Source organism: Marmota flaviventris, chromosome 9 (genome assembly GCF_047511675.1).
Source record: "Marmota flaviventris isolate mMarFla1 chromosome 9, mMarFla1.hap1, whole genome shotgun sequence".
NCBI lineage: Eukaryota > Metazoa > Chordata > Mammalia > Rodentia > Sciuridae > Marmota > Marmota flaviventris.
This window is the reverse complement of record NC_092506.1, coordinates 20650900-20666669: the sequence shown is the minus strand read 5'-3', so window position 1 is coordinate 20666669 and position 15770 is coordinate 20650900. Positions and strand designations below refer to the sequence as shown.

The 15770-nt window shown below is 52.4% G+C and overlaps 1 protein-coding gene across 2 annotated transcripts in view; it reads left to right on the top strand.

Moving 5' to 3' along the window:
* Positions 1-15770, top strand: part of Creb3l1 (cAMP responsive element binding protein 3 like 1) — a 33744-nt gene that overhangs the window by 5552 nt on the left and 12422 nt on the right. For both annotated transcript variants that reach the window (XM_071616261.1, XM_027936718.2), the window contains exon 2: positions 15144-15372. In XM_071616261.1, coding sequence (XP_071472362.1) covers positions 15144-15372 — 229 coding nt within the window. The remainder of the gene's footprint in view (positions 1-15143; positions 15373-15770) is intronic.

Sequence of the window (15770 nt, the reverse complement as noted above, 5' to 3'; positions counted from 1 at the left end):
GAAGAAGACACATCTGTCCCTCCAGACACTCACACCTGAATGAGAAAGACAGAGGGGGAAACAAAGACTATGGTCACCATGGGGGGTGCCATAATTGAGCAGACCCTGCTGGGGAGCCTGAGCCAAGAGAGGGGTCATGGGAAGACCCTCCCCAGTTACTCCTATCCTTGATGGCAAAGGAGTTATTGGTCTTTTTTGTTGTCATTGTTCCCGGGGATTGAACTCAGGGGCACTCCACCACTGAGCCGCATCCCAGCCCTATTTTGTACTTTATTTAGAGACAAGGTCTCACTGAGTTGCTTAGCGCCTCACTTTTGCTGAGGCTGGCTTTGAACTCGCGATCCTCCTGCCTCAGCCTCCCAAGCCGCTGGGAGTTGTGCATCACTGGCGTAAGGAAGTTATTGGAAGACATTTTAGCAGGAAGAATGGGGTTTGTGTCCTTTTCATGGAGGGTATACAGGCGTTACTGTCCCTTATGCAGATGAGAACACTGAGAGTTGGAGGGACACATGTTAACTCTAAGGGCAGAAGTCTTGTGGAGGGAGCAAAGGAAGAGAGAGAGAAAGAGCTAGAAGCTAGCTCCCTCCACTCTTGTTCTAGTGTGAGCTTTGCCATCTGCGGCAAGGAAAACTTGGGATCCTGGATGTGAGAGAATCCCGGATGTGAGAGAATCCCAGCCTTCAGCCTCACCCACTCTGATTCTTAGGGCACGGTAGAAGCCTAGAGCTTTAGGGACACAGCCAGGGTTCCTGGACAGCCCCCCATCCCATCCCCCTCCCTCTTCACCTATCCACCTCAGGTGCTGCTCCCCAGTCCTTCTGGGAGTTTACACATTTGCCCTCCACAGCTCCCAAGATTCCCCAGGAAGGTCTTTAAGGGGCACCTCGGTGGCAAGCCCTCCCTCCCCATGAGGCATGCCTCTTGCAAGTGCTGGTACCCAGGCCCTCCCAGAGCATCTCTCTCTGGGACCTGGCTTGCCCTTGAACCTCCCCCAAGAAACCAGCTCCAGATGCTGGAGAACAGGCTGTTCTTCTGGAAGTCTCAGCGCTCCGGGGGGCAGGATAGAGGAGGAAGATTTGGGTGGAGTTTAGTCAAGACCATGAACATTGCTCTGGCTGGAACTCTATGTCACCCCCTTGAACAGGCCAGGGGAAGCCAAAATAAGTGGCAGGACCCTGGACCAGGATTGGGGAAAGTGTGGAAGTGGGAATATCTAGTTCAGGAGAAGCTGGAAGAGGCAGGATATGGTCTAGAATTCTGACCCTCGAAGGAAAAATGTCAAAGGCATCGATTTCCTTGGAAAGTCAAAGATCCTGATCCCCATAGCCTGGACGCACCATGTCATAATGAGGTCAACTTAACTGCTAAGAGCATGAGTGAGCTCCCTGCTGCCAGCCCAGGGCGCCGCCTTCCCCAGCCTCCAAGGACAGCTGAGCCCTCACTGCTGCCTCCTGGGCCCTTGGCTCTTGGTCCAGAAACCATGTCACCCATCAGAGAGAGGCTGACACATCTGGGCTGGGATGTGTGGACCCACATAACAGCTGGACAGCAGCAGCCACTCCCTCCCTACCCCATCCAAAAGAAAAACAAAAAATGAAAGCAGGAAAGGAGTGAGCAGGCCCTTCAGGCCCTCATGGAGAGCCAGGACAGGACGCAGCTCCTGGGCGGTGGCTGGGGGCTCGCCATGCAGGCGGGCGGGACTGAGCCCAGCCCGCAGGTCCTGCTCTCTCTGCAACACCTCACTCCTCACCTCCTGGGTTCCCCAACTCACCGTGGGGGCTTGAATGGATCCCTTCCCCTCTCCAGGGCTTGGCTTCCCCATTGCTGAATGCTTCAAGGAACCCTTGAACATAGGGAGTGTCCGTCATTACCTGTGGCTATTCCCTTGCTATGGGGCTAGTGACTGAGAGCTGGAAACGCGTATTTACTGGCTGAGTGGGTAGAAGGAGGAGCGGGTGAGGAAAGGTGGATTGAAGAGGGATGGATGGACGCATGGGCAGCTAGAAGGATGGGTGGAACGAGTGGGGATGGGGAGGGCTGGTAGGCGGGTGGGTGAACAGTGAAACAGAGAAAGGACACTTCCACGCTTTCAGTTCTGATGGCCCTTTTTTTTTTTTTTAAATAGTTTTAATGGTAGATGGACACAATACTTTCCTTTATTTTATTTATTTATTTTTATGTGGTACTGAGGATCTAAACCAGTGCCTCGTGTGTGCTAGGCAACCACTGAGCCACAACCCCAGCCCCGATGGTCCTTTTTTTAAAGATACATTTTATTCATTCATTCCCTCATTCATTCAAATGGTGAATCTTAACCTAAATCCCACCTCTACCTTGCACTTGATCCTGATGGCCTTCCCTACTATGAAATATATTGTGTGCTAAAAAAATACATATCATGCATATGTCTGATCTATAAGCTCTGATAAAATGGGTACCTGTGAACTCATTGCCCAGTTTAAGAAATAGAACCAACTCTGAATATCTTGGTCTTTCAAAGCCACTTGAATTTGGGCAAGAGGTAGTGGTACACCCTGAGTCTACCCATTCTGGGCAGATTTAGAACAAGAAAGTCCTGAGACTGGCTGCCCACTTCCAGGCCCAATCTGAGCAGACTGGCAGGTGTGAGGTCAAAGGGCAAACAGCTGGATAAGCAGTGACCGGAATGTACTGAGGTGGGGTGGGGTGAGGTGGTCAGTTCTGGTACTGCACGGCCCCAGGAAGGAATCCTGGCTGTCACCACCTGTCATCTGGGTGAGCTTAGCAGGTGCTTTCCCCCCTTCAAACTTAATCTTCATGCCTAAAGTTGGGAAGACGGTGAAACAGAGTTCTTACAAGGAGTCTATTAGGAATCCCCATGAGGGCCAGGTGCAGTGGCACGCAACTCAGTGAAACCCTGTCTGTAAATAAAATTTAAAAAAGGTCTGGGGGGCTGGGGATGTGGCTCAAGCGGTAGCGCGCTCGCCTGGCATGCGTGCGGCCCAGGTTCGATCCTCAGCACCACATACAAACAAAGATGTTGTGTCCGCTGAAAACTAAAAAAAAAGAAAAAATCAATAAATATTAAAAAAGGTCTGGGGATGTGGCTCAGTGGTTGAGTGCCCCTGAGTTCAATCCCTGATACCAAAAAATAAAAAAAGAAAGAAATCCTCATGAGGGTTTAGGACAGTGCCTGGTGCACAGTAAGCCCTCTGTGGACAATAGCTACTGCTGCTGCTGCTATTTTTATTCTAATTATCACTGTCACTACCTGAAAGGAAGATCTTCAGCACTGGACAGCCCTAGAGAATGTCCCGTCTTCTCCAGCCCTACACTGAGCCCTATCACAGGGATCTTATTTTCCTCTTGGTCTGACCTCTGCAGATGACCTTTTTTTAAAGACCAAAACCCTTGGGGTCCCTTCTCGGTGCTCTGTGTTCCTGGGCATCAGGAGAAGAATGTCCAGGGAGAAGCAAAATGGGGGCCCTGGGGCATGAACCCCACGCATGGACTTGAGGAGCCCATATTTTGTACCTGGCCTTTTACTGGGTGCTGCACTAGGTGCTGAGAGGGTGGCAGGACCATTTCTTCAGCACCAGGGTTGCAACGGCTCCATAATGACCGTGGGCCTCAGCTTCCTCATCCATGGAGCAAGGCACTCACAGTACCGACTTCATCTTGTGAAGCTGAAGTGAGATCCTGCATGTGAGGAACTAGAACAGTACCTAGCATCTAGATATTAGCTATTATTATTTTCATTATCATTACTAGTAGGCATGATATATGCTAGGCCCTGTGTGAGGCCCTGCAGAGAGTTCAAGGATAGAATCTGTCCTCGATCCTATCCTCAAGAAAGTTAAAGTTAGGGGCTGGGAATGTGGCTCAAGCGGTAGCGTGCTCGCCTGGCATGCGTGCGGCCCAGGTTCGATCCTCAGCACCACATACAAACAAAGATGTTGTGTCCGCTGAAAACTAAAAATAAATATATTTTTTTAAAAAAGTTAAAGTTAAACTGGACACGGTGGCACATGCCTATAATCCTAGTGATTCAGGAGACTGATGAAGGACAATGGCAAGTTCAAAGTCACCCTGGGCTACTTAGTAAGACCTTGTCTCAAATTAAAAACTCAAAAGGGCTGGAGAAGTAGCTCAGTGGTAAAGCACTCGCTTAACATGTGTGAAGCCCTAGGTTCAACTCCAAGTACGGGAGGCTGCGGAGTGGGGGGTGGGGGGTGGTGTTTAAAGTTTGGGAGGATAAATGGGTCGCCTTGTGTATAGAATTCAGGACATAATATCAACAAGTAACAGCAGTCTGCAAATGCTATGGTATTAATAAGAGGAAGAGGACTCTTTAAGCTGTACAATCAGGACAGGCTTCTTAGAGGAAGCGGTGTGATCTGGACCCTAAAGGATGGGAGGAGTTGGGACAAGGAGATGGGGGCAAAGCATTCCCAGCGCTGGGATGCCCGAGGCAAAGCCCCTGCAGCAGAGAGGATCCCAGCAGGGTTAAGGAGCTGGGAGTGGTCAGTCCAGCTGGGCTGGAGGGAGGAGAAGGTGAGGGGCTCTAACTGCAGGGGCAAGTCAGGATCAGGTTGTGACAGGCCTTGAATCCATGCAAGGGAGCTGGGAGGTTTTTCAGGGACAAGAGGGAGCCAGTGATAGTTCTGGAATGGTTAAGGTGGTGGTGGACCTAGCTCCTCTGGCAGGTCTAGAGTCCCTTAGGGGAATGTCAGCTGTCCGCCTGTCTAGATAACCAGGGGCTCTCCCCAGGGGAGACAGCATTGTGGGCTTTCCCAGAGCCCTGGGCCACCCGAGGCAGCGGCCCCTTCTCTCCTCCACTCCCACCGCATGCCCCGATGTGACTCTCACACTGGGCCAGGAGCACCCTTCCCTGTGGCTCTTCCTAGCTCTCAGAGCCAGGCTGGCCTGGGGAGGCCAAGGCAACCCCGCCCTTGCAAAAGGATGGGCTGTGCCTCTTTGGGGCTGGGATCTCTAGCCTGAACCACGTCCTGCCCCCCGCCCAATCCTAGGACACTAATAGGGTTCCCCAAGCGCCTCTAATAGCTCAGGACCTCCACTATCAGACAAAAGAATGTTCCGTTAACCCCAGGGCCTAGAAGGACCTGAACCTTCTGGGGCCCAGCCCAGCCTGGCACCCTACCTCCTTGGCCCCACTAGCCCTCAGCTGGGATAAGGTGCCCAGAGCCCCTCTCAATCCTCCCAGGGAGGAGGCCCAGCCCTGCCCTCTGCCCCCCCAAAGCCTTCACCCCTTTCTCTCCAGGGCTGCAAATCAGTTCCACATTTGGGATCTGGCCTGCTCTATCAGAAGGCTCCCCTCCCCGTCAGCTTCGGCTCCCATCTCCCTCCACCCCACACAGCATTCGGGGTCTGCAGAAGGGGAAGCGCTCCTGCCTCCGACAACCCCTTCAGAGGTCTGAGAGGGAGGTGGGCTGTGGCCAGGAGCCAGAGACATGGTGGACACCAATCCCCCTCCCATGGGCAGGGGAGACGAGAGGGGAAGGGCGGGCGGGAGGAGGGGCAGAGGCAGAGTCTGAGCAAAGCAGATGAGGGACGGGGCTGGGGGTGGTGAGGGAACTCGGAGGTAGTTCCCAGCTCAGCACATTCCTGAGACATCTGGACGTGCTGGAAGGGCCCCAGCTGGCCCACAGGGCTGTGGCTCAAGCTTCTCCAGTCTGTGATGTCAGGACCCAGCACTCCCTGCTCCTCTGAGTCCCCCTGGCCTGGGGTCCACCTTGGGGCCCCGTACCAGGTGGTCTCCCCAGAACCCTCACTCTCAGTGAGCAAGGCAGAGTCCCGAGGACCACAGGGGTGGGCCTGGGTAGTGTGACAGGAGGCCAACACAGAAGATGGGGGATTTGCCCAGCTGACTGACTCAAATTCTTCTCTGGGCTGACGCCAGCCCCTCCCTTCTCCTTGGAAAGGAGATAGAGACAAATGAACCCTCTGGAAAGAGCTGCTGACCGTGAGCTGTGTGATCCTGGGCAAGTCCGCTCCCATCCCTGGCCTTCAGTTTTCCTCATCTATAATAATAATAGTAATAGTTACGATGAATGAGAGCCTTCGACGTGCCCTGCATGGTTTAAAGCATTTTACAAATGTTCTCTCAATTCATCCTCATAGTAACGCGGTAGAATAAATGAAAGTACCTCCATTTCATAGCCTAGACTAAGGCTCAGAGAGGTTAAATAGCCTGCCCAAGGCTACACAGCATGTTAGCAGAGCCAGGTTAGAACCCAGGTCTGCCGCCTTTGCCATTGGAATATATTGCTCCTGCCAATAAGAGGAGGAGGATCTCATGCTGCGCTAAAATTATAATGATTTCTTTTGGCCATCGTGGGGCTCTTCAAGAAGGACAAGGCAGGCATTAGTCACACACTGGGAGGGGGAAGGAGGCAGGGGCAGCTAGCTTTGGAGCATCTGGTGGGTCAAGAGTCTTTGGAGGCCAGCGAGGTCCAGACCCTAGGGGCTACAGTCACAGCCTGATCCCCAGCCGAGCCCAGGGGCCCCACACCTTCCCCGAAGGACTGGAGTCAATAAGGGGAGAGAATAGCACTTCTTCCAAAAATAAAACCCCAGGACAACTCAGACAGGCCGGGTCCATGAGGAAGCCAGAGGCTGAGGAGAGGGAGGAGGCCAAGGGAATTCCAGCCCGAGCCAGGCGGCAGGCTCCAGCCCAGCAGGTCTTCCAGCTGGCCAAGGCCCCAGAGCAGCTCCGCCGCTGGCCACTGGGCCCCATTTACACCCCTGGAATGGCCTCAGCCTGGGGCTCGCTCCTCAGCACTGAGTGGGGTCTGTGCTCCTCAGGTAGCTCATCTGGCTGGGGCTAGAAACAAAGAGCCTTCCTTGGGCACGAACAACCTGGAGAATGGGTACAGCAGCCACACCAGGGAGGAGCTGAGGGAAGGAGGCCAAGCCAATGGAAACTCTGCCTGGAGCAGGAGCGAGCTGGCATGGGAATGCGATTCAGGACAGTAATTCCTGGAGGCTCTGCTGCAGAAGAAAGGGCCTCAGTCCCTTAGCTCACTGACATTCCTCCATCGACCCAGTCAATCAGTTAGTCAGTCAGCAAACATCTGAGAGCTATCTGAGTACTCTAGGCTTTGGGGATAAGAACAAGATTTGAACACAATAAGATAGACGCAATGTAAGCAAATTGCTTCAAGCTACACTAGGGAACTTTGTCCCTATCCTAAGGGCAGTATGAAGTCATCAATGGATGTTGGGCAGGGGAATGACATGGTCATTTCAGGGTTTTAAAAGATCCCTCTTGATGCTGCTCTTCGAAACATGGATTCACCTCCATAAGTGGGGTAGTCTCACCATTAGTTAGGAAGTCTTTTTTGTGAGCAGGAAATCAGGCCTGTTCATTTCTGGGCACATAGTAGGTGCTCGGTAAATACCCTATGAATGATGGATACATGAATGCAACAGATTGCCCTTATTCTCCAGAGGCGCCCCCCGCCCAGCGCCAGCCCTGGCACTCTGTTTGCAGTGTCCTGAGCTGTCCCACAAAGATCCTCTGGCCACTGTGTATGGACCAACGTCTCCAGCAGCCAGACCCAGGGCTGCTGTGCTCTCGGTGGTGCCAGTCACAGCTAATCCCAACCCGGGGCGGCAGCACTCACTGCCATGGCTTCCTCCTGCCCAGACAGTGCCTGGCGCCCGCCCCAGGGTTGGGCCACAGCACATAGGCAGCCTGGTCAAAAGATGCCAGGGGTTGGCCGAGAACCTGAGGGACCTGTGGCCTGGCCAGGACAGGGTAACTGGTGTGAGGCTTAGACTACCAAGGCTGGGGGTGCAGAGCATACACAACCTTCCAAGACTCTCCCTCTGCACCCCCAGCACAGTGGGTGCCCGCATGCCCTTTACTAATTCCGTTCTTCTTCCCAACACACACTGGCATACACACACACTAACTCGGTCCCTCTGCTGGCCCCTCCTCCAGTCCCAGCCCTCACTGTCCCAGTCCCAGGCAAGCCTGAGACTCCCAAATCTCCTTCGCTGAGTCTCACATGACACAGTCATCTCAGACCCATGGCTTGGCACAGTCAGCATTCAGCTCTGTGATCATAAGAAATGTTGCCTGTGTTTGTGTGAAACTGTGACCATAACTGTGCCTGCGCGTGCCCGTGTCTGGAGTGACTGCGTGTGTGTGTGTGTGTGTGTGTGAGTGTGCATCTCTATTGTGTTTGTTTTTGTGGTGCTGGGGATGGTTCTGGTGTCTCCTGCGAGCTCAGCAAGCTCTCTGCCACGGAGCCACACCCCCAGCCTGAGTGTGCCAATTTGAATCGGTGTTATTCTGATCACATCTGATGAGTGACTTGTCGGGTTTGTATGCTCGACAGTATGCAAGCCTGGGAGGGTGTGTGTATGTGTGACAGCACCCCTGTGAGGCCGTGCATGGAACTACCTGAATGTGGCAAAGGGTGTGTTTTGTCTTTCATTGTGTGGTGTCAGAGAAATGGAGATTCCCTGTGTAAAAGGAACCTCCCAGCCCATGTCTGTATAGACTGGGCACACGTGTGTGTGCATGCACACACAGAAGCATTCCTGCTTATTTGGATTTGGGCATGCGGTGAACAGTTCAGCGGGGAGAAAATGTGAAACCTCAGCATCTGCCCTCCCTGGGCCTGTGGGGAGTGGAGGGGGAGGGGAAGGGCAAGGTGGGAGGTTGGAACAATGGACTCTCCTACACCCCCATGTCCTGTCAGGATACACAGGGAGGGTTGGCTTCACCCCTTCTAGTTCATAAGAGGCCAGGGAAGAAAGAGCCCGCTCTCCAGGGACTAATTCTCTTCACCCTGGTCCTGCTGCACCCTTCAGTAAGGTCATGGATGATAACTCATGAGGAAACTGGGACCCAGAGAGGCAGCACCACCTGACCCTGCCAGGTCTCAGAGCAAAGCTGGGTCTTGAACTGGGACCTCCAGGGTCTGATCCCAGTGCCTCTTCCCATCATGGGATAACCTTACATTCTAAGTGTGGGAAGACAAGTCCTCTGTCTCTTGGGACCCCTAAGTACTCTATGGCAATATGACATAGAGTACTTAGGCTTAAGAACCAAGAAGGGTCTGCGACAACTGGGAACCCAGGGGCCCACCCTCCTCTCCCTGCTCTCTCTTGACCCATTCCCCCCACACAAACTCACTCTGGGCACACAGTGACTCAGAGTGGTGGCCCTTCAGCTTGAAATGGGGGCAATTTTCTAGTGACCACGAAGCAAGTAACCGTCCGGGAATGTATGGGTCAGTGTGTTTGGGGGAGGGGGGGATGTCTGTGGGCCCAGCCTGCGGGGGAAGAAAGGGGGAAATGTGAGAGGACTCTCCTCCCATCTCTCCCCAGAGCTCACTTTCTCGGAAGGAATGTTCGGGCTTGGGATTCCCCCCACCCCTTATCCCACAGCTCTGCCTGGACCCACTCCGGTCTCCCCGCCTCCCCCCACAAGCACAGATGGGAGTAGCCTGCGCGGATGGGAGGGGCAGAAGCCAGGGACAGGGGTGCAAGCGCCACGGAGCTGGCGGCCTGAAGGAAGGGGGATGCTCCAGGTCGGGAAAGGCCCTTCTCCCGCACACACGCACCCCAGCAAGCATCTGCGCCCCCAGAGCTTTGCCCAGCCTGCACTGACTCCAGTGGAAGGATTAAAGGCGCGGGAGGGAGTAGGGAGAGGAACCGCAGCCAGTACTAATACCGCCCCGAGAATGTCGCCTCTCCCCCACCAGGGTCAGAGACTCCACTGTCCCATCAGTGCGCCCACAATAGGATTAATCGAGGAGGAGAGGAAGGAGCTGATCCGGAAAAGCGGCGAAGGGACTTAAGAATTGGAGCCTGGCCCGCCCCTGAGCGCGGCGAGGAGACCCTCCCTCTCCACCAGCCCCTCCTCGCGCGACAGGGGCGGGGCTTTGCAACAGATAAGGGTCTTGGGACACTGTGGGACCGCCGTTTCTACCGCTGCCCCAGACGCGGAAGGAAATAGGAGGGTCCCAGGCCACCCTTCTCCGCTCCAGTGCCCGGCGGGCAGCTCGGGCCGGACACCCTCCTCGGGGCCAGCCAGCGTTCCTCCCGCGCCCTCCCGGCCCCGCTAGCAGAGGCTCGCAGCCTCCTCCCATTGGCCAGGAGCTCTGCGGCCCTCGCCAATGAGCAGGCCGGATTCCGGCGGGGGTGCCCCGCCCCCCTCGAGCGCGCCGGAGTTAACCATTTGTGGGCCGCGCGCAATAGACAGATCGTTCTCTAAAATGCCTAGGGGACGTGCAGCTGAGCCCGGGCGCCCAGAGAAGGTGCAGCCGAGACGGGGGATAGGTGGATCTGCGAGACGGAGAGCTCCGGACCTCTCCTGCAAGAGTGTGTGGAGCCGACGCCGGCTCCGCGTGGCAGCCGAGGAGCTTATATTGGCACGACTGTAGGAAAAAGACTTTAATGAGGAGGGAAACAAATCATAATGTTTCCTTCTCTGGCTTCCCACCCCCGTTGCCTGGAAAGGCACCCCCGTAGAACGCTCACCCCGAGTAAAACCCTATCCCCTTCAGAACGTTGATGCACAACCCTCTTCCCTTTCTGGACGCTTGGCCTCTAGCCTCTCTCTACCCCGTCTGCCCACCGCCCCCAATTTCCCTGAACAATCTAAACCTGAACTTTTTGTGTGTGAACACGGAAAAGGGCTGGATGGGGAGCAGGAACAGTGGCCGGGCTGGGGCTGGGGAGGTCTGAAGTCTCTCGAGTGGGCTTTCCAGGAATTGGGGAAGGTGGTTGCAGAAGTTAACACCACACCGCCCCCAGAACGATGCTGAACCCTACCCTCAACGTTACCAACTTGCTCTTTGACCCTAGATAGATGGCTTTCCCTCTCTGACCTATTTCTCATTAACAAATGCAAGGGATGGGTGCCAGGAGTGGTGGCACATGCCTGTAATCCCAGCTACTGGGGAGGCTGAGGCAGGATTGCAAGTTCGAGGCCAATCTCAGCAATTAAGTTAGATCCTGTCTCATAAAAGAGCAAGTGGGGAGGGGCTGGGGGATGTTGGCTCAGTGGCTGTGCACCTCTGAGTTCAATTGCCAGTTCCAAAATAATAATAATAAGAGGAAGAAGAAGAAATGTGAGGAATGGGAGGAGATTTTTCAGGTCCCTTCTGTCTCTAAATCGTAACTGCTGAGCTGCTAAGAGGTCAGGCACCATATGAAAGTAGGGCTACAAAACCCTCAAAGAGGAGACCCTGGCAGCAGTGCTCCCCTGAGAAGCAGGTGGGCCTGGGGGTAAAGGACTTGTCCACCATCCACCTAACACCTAAGGAAGCCCTAAACAAGGAGGACTGGGGCCTCTGAGTGGCCTCCACCCCAAAACTGCCTGGCCCTTGGCCGCCCTTCTCTTCACTTGGCACCCACTGCTCTGGAAGCTCCGTCCTGCTGGGCTTTGGCTGCTGTTCTAGCAGGTGGGGGTGGGGGCTCCTCACAAAAACAGAGTTCCCTCAGTAGATTCCAGTGGGCACTGCAAAAGGGGTCTCTGAAGGCCTGGAGCCAAGGCCTTCAGGGACCCGTGCCCAGACTGGAGGAAACTCTGTCTTCTCTCAGGCCCCCGGGAAGGGGCTTGGCAAACCCTTATCTGCTGAGAAGCAGCTGCTGGAGAAATACCTAAGCAGCTGACTCACACTCTCCCCCTCTCACAAACCCTTCTCTCTGCCCCCCCCCCCCCCAAGGCCTGTGAGAGACCCTGAGGGGAGGGCTATGAGGAAGCACCCAGCTGGGCTGGTCCTGCCTTGCCTTGGATGTGACTTGTCCCTCTCTGGCTCTGACTGACTGGGTGGTGGGAGGGCAGAGGGTTTTATCCCATAAAGGGCTTCTGTCTGGGATCACAGTTACTCTTGTTCAGCAGACCTCTGACGTCCTGGTCCTGCTGCACTCCAGGAATTGATGGACAGTTGCTGTCCTGCTCTTTGGGATTCCAGGCCCTGTTCCTCCACCAGGATGTAATGAGGGTCTAACAGGTGAACAAGACAGAGACCTGTCCAACAGGCAATTACCAAAGAGAGGAAGAAGGGTGGTGTTTGGGGAAGGGCTGGACAGTGAGGGACTGTGGACACTTCCCTGTTCTACTTAGCTCCCTGGGCCTCTGCTCCCTGTCTGTCAAATACAAAGATGCATCTTCCATATCTCACTGGGTAATTGTGAGGATTAAATGAAATGATGCGTATGACAGCAGCTTGGAAGGTTAAAACCACAACAGAAATGCAGGATGATGATTATGATTATGATTTCCGGCAGACTGGAAGTGGGAGGTACCTACCATTGGGGTTACTGAACCCATTTTGTCCTGGATTCTCTTAACATGCTTGTTTACAGAGTAAGACCAAATCACCTCCCAGTTTGGGTTGTAAGCTCAGCCCAGATCCAGAGTTTAAGGGCTGTAGTTCTCATAATAATAACAAATCAAATACCTGCTACATATATACAAGTTTTCTGTATATATGTAGCAGGTATTTGATTTGTTATCATTATGAGAACTATAGCCCTTATCATTCATTATTTTAAGAGATGAGAACTGAGGGGCTGGGGTTGTGGCTCAAGTGGTAGAATGCTCGCCTAGCAGGCATGAGGCACTGGGTTCAATCCTCAGCACCACATAAATGTAAAATAAAGATATTGTGTCCACTTAAAACCTAAAAAATAAATATTTAAAAATAAAAAAAGAGATGAGAACTGAACATTTAACAAGTATTTGGTCCTCCTGACAATGCTGTGAGGCAGGAATTATTATTTTCCCTTTAGGGGTAAGGAAATTTCTTGGTTTTGTTTTTATCCCCCCCACACACACAACCCGTTTGTTTGTTTTTTAACCAGGGATTGAACTGAGGGATGCTTAACCACTGAGCCACATCCCTATTTTATTTATAGACAGGGTCTTGCTGAGTTGCTTAGGGTCTCACTAAGTTACTGAGGCTGGCTTTGAATCCAGGATCCTCCTGCCTCAGTCTTTGGGATCACAGGTGTGTGCCACTGCACCGGGCTGGTTAAGAAATTCAGGCACAGAGAAATTAGGACACTTAACAAATAGAAAGCAAGACTCCTCATCCCTTGTTCCTCCCCGATGGACTCAAGTGGCCTTGAACCTTCTTCTCAGACAGAAGCCTTCTCTGCTTATCCCTGCTGGATTGGAACAGGCTTCTTATAGTCCAGGCCACAAAAAGCCAATGACTCTGTACCTTAAGCCAATCCCTTGACACCAGCCATTAATCCAGGGCCTAAGCAACCAACACCCTGCCTCTTCCAACATACCAGCAAATATTTTCATTCAATAAATAATGAATGAACAAAAAGTACTTTTTTTTTTTTTTTCATGTAGTACTTGGGACTGAATCTGGGAGTGCCCTACCACTGAGCTACATCCCCAAACCTTTTTATTTTTATTTTGGTACAGGGTCTCCCTAAGTTCCCCAGGCTGTCCTCAAACTTGTGACCCTCCTGCCTCAGTCTCCCAAAGCTCTAGGAGAGTGGCATGTGCCACTGTGTCTAGCAATAGCAACAATTCTTTACACATTTATAGTTTTTCTTTTGAGTCAGGGGTCTTGCTATGTTGCTGGGGCTGGTCTCTAACCTCTAGGTTCAAGCAAACTTCCTGCCTTAGTCTCCCAAGTTGCTGGGACTATAGGCTCTGGCCAGTGTACTTGTACTTTCCTTAGAGAGAAAAAAAGCTTATAAGCCCCTATTGTGTGTCAGTCCCTGGAATGATTTATCAGTGACACTATTTAGCATTTGTTGAGCAATTACTATGCGCCAGGAGGCTATCCTAAGGCTTTACATGTATTAACTGTTTTTATCTTCATAACAATTTTAGTGGGTAAGAACTACTATGGACCCCTCTGTACCGATAAGGAAACAAAACAGAGAGGTTAATTAACTTTCCCCAGCTCATGGAAACCAAGATTTTGTCAGATATTTTTGTTTCTAAGGAATATATTTTACATCATTATCAAGCACACACACACAGAGAGATACACACACATAAATGGAGATAAAATTGTCAACAGGTATTTAATTGTTTTGTGTGCCATGTGCTCAGATATTTTTTACTCTTTTGTTCAGTTGTATTTTTTTCTTAAATTCTGGTTAGAAATACTCCAGGTTCTCACTTTCATGTGAAAGTTTAAAAAGTTGGTCTCATAGAAATAATGAGTCGAATAGTAGGGCACCATGTGGAGAGGGTTTGGGGAAAGAGTGGTTACCGGGTACAGGGGTGCAGTTGGAAAGGACAAGTCACTCTAATGTCCTGCACCACAATAGGGTAAGGTGTGGTTGACCACAGTTAATTGTATATTTCAAAATAGAAAAAAAAAAAAAAAAGAGGATTCCGAATGTTCCTAACACAAAGAAATGATAAATGTTTGAGGTGATAAAGATACCGATTACCCTGATCAAGTCATTACATGCAATGATACATGTACACCGTGTACATGTACTGAAATGTCACCCTGTACCCCATAAATATGGAAAATTATTATGTGTCAAGTAAAAATCTTTAAAAATATATTTTTAAAATTCTGGTCATGACCCACTAAGTTGATTTCATAACCTATTAATGAGTCACAGCTCTGAGTCATAGCTACAAGTACCCAGGGATTCGAACCTGAGCACCAGGGCTCCAGAGCCTCATCTCTTGGTATGAAGAGTGGCTTGGGAAAGGGAGACTCTGGAGGCATGAGGACAGATGGGGAGTATGCTGATGAAGGGACTGGAGGCCTCGAGAATCCCACCAGCCTGTGTCATCCTCTCCCGACATGCCTGCAAAACACAATGCAATGTCACTAGGTTGCCTTAGAGATGCACACTTGCTCAGTTCTCCTAGAAACAGACTCAGGCAGTTTAAGTGATGTGCCAAGGTCACAGCCCGGGGTCCTGTTGTCTGGACCCATGCAGAACTCCCCCTTCAGAATGAAGCTGGTGAGGACCCCGGTGACCCAGGTGACTGGTGACAGTGGTAATGACAGTGAGAAAAATGAAAAGACCCAGTCATGGTGTGGTCCTGGGGAGGTCGGTGGCAGCGATGGTGGTTTTCATGGTGGGGGTAGAGCATAGGGAGGTGACCACACCACAGCAAGGCCTGCACTCGGTTCCCAAGCCAAGCTGAGTCCCCTCTCCTCTCCTCTCCTCCCTCCCAGCACTTTCCGGAGCACCTGGACCACTTTGTGGAGAACATGGAGGACTTCTCCAATGACCTGTTCAGCAGTTTCTTTGATGACCCTGTGCTGGACGAGAAGAGCCCCCTGCTGGACATGGAACTGGACTCCCCGGCACCTGGCATCCAGGCTGAGCACAGCTACTCCCTGAGTGGGGACTCGGCACCTCAGAGCCCCCTCGTGCCCATTAAGATGGAGGACACCACTCAGGGTAAGAGGTGGAGGGCCCAGGGACAGGGCAGGTCTGCCAGGCCCAGGAGGGCGCAGCCTCTGAGCAACAGGAGGGAGTGGCTACGGCCTGAGACTCCAGAGGAGCCACCCACACACACCTCAGCAGGTGCACCTCCCTGCTTTTGGGGTCTTCCTTAATCAAACCTTTATGGGTGCTTCTCAAAAGGAATTTTGCTGACTTAGTTCAAAAACCAGTTCACAAAGCTTGGTTCCTAGACCTGCAGCATCACCTGAGGACCTGTTAGGAGCAAATCCTTGGCTCCCAGCCCAGCCCTGCCCAGCCACGCCAGGGCCGGGCCCAGCTTCCCAGAGTTCTGTTGGGATTGAGAATCACTGACTTAGAACAACAGTGGAGGCAATTAAATAACTCATGTAGAC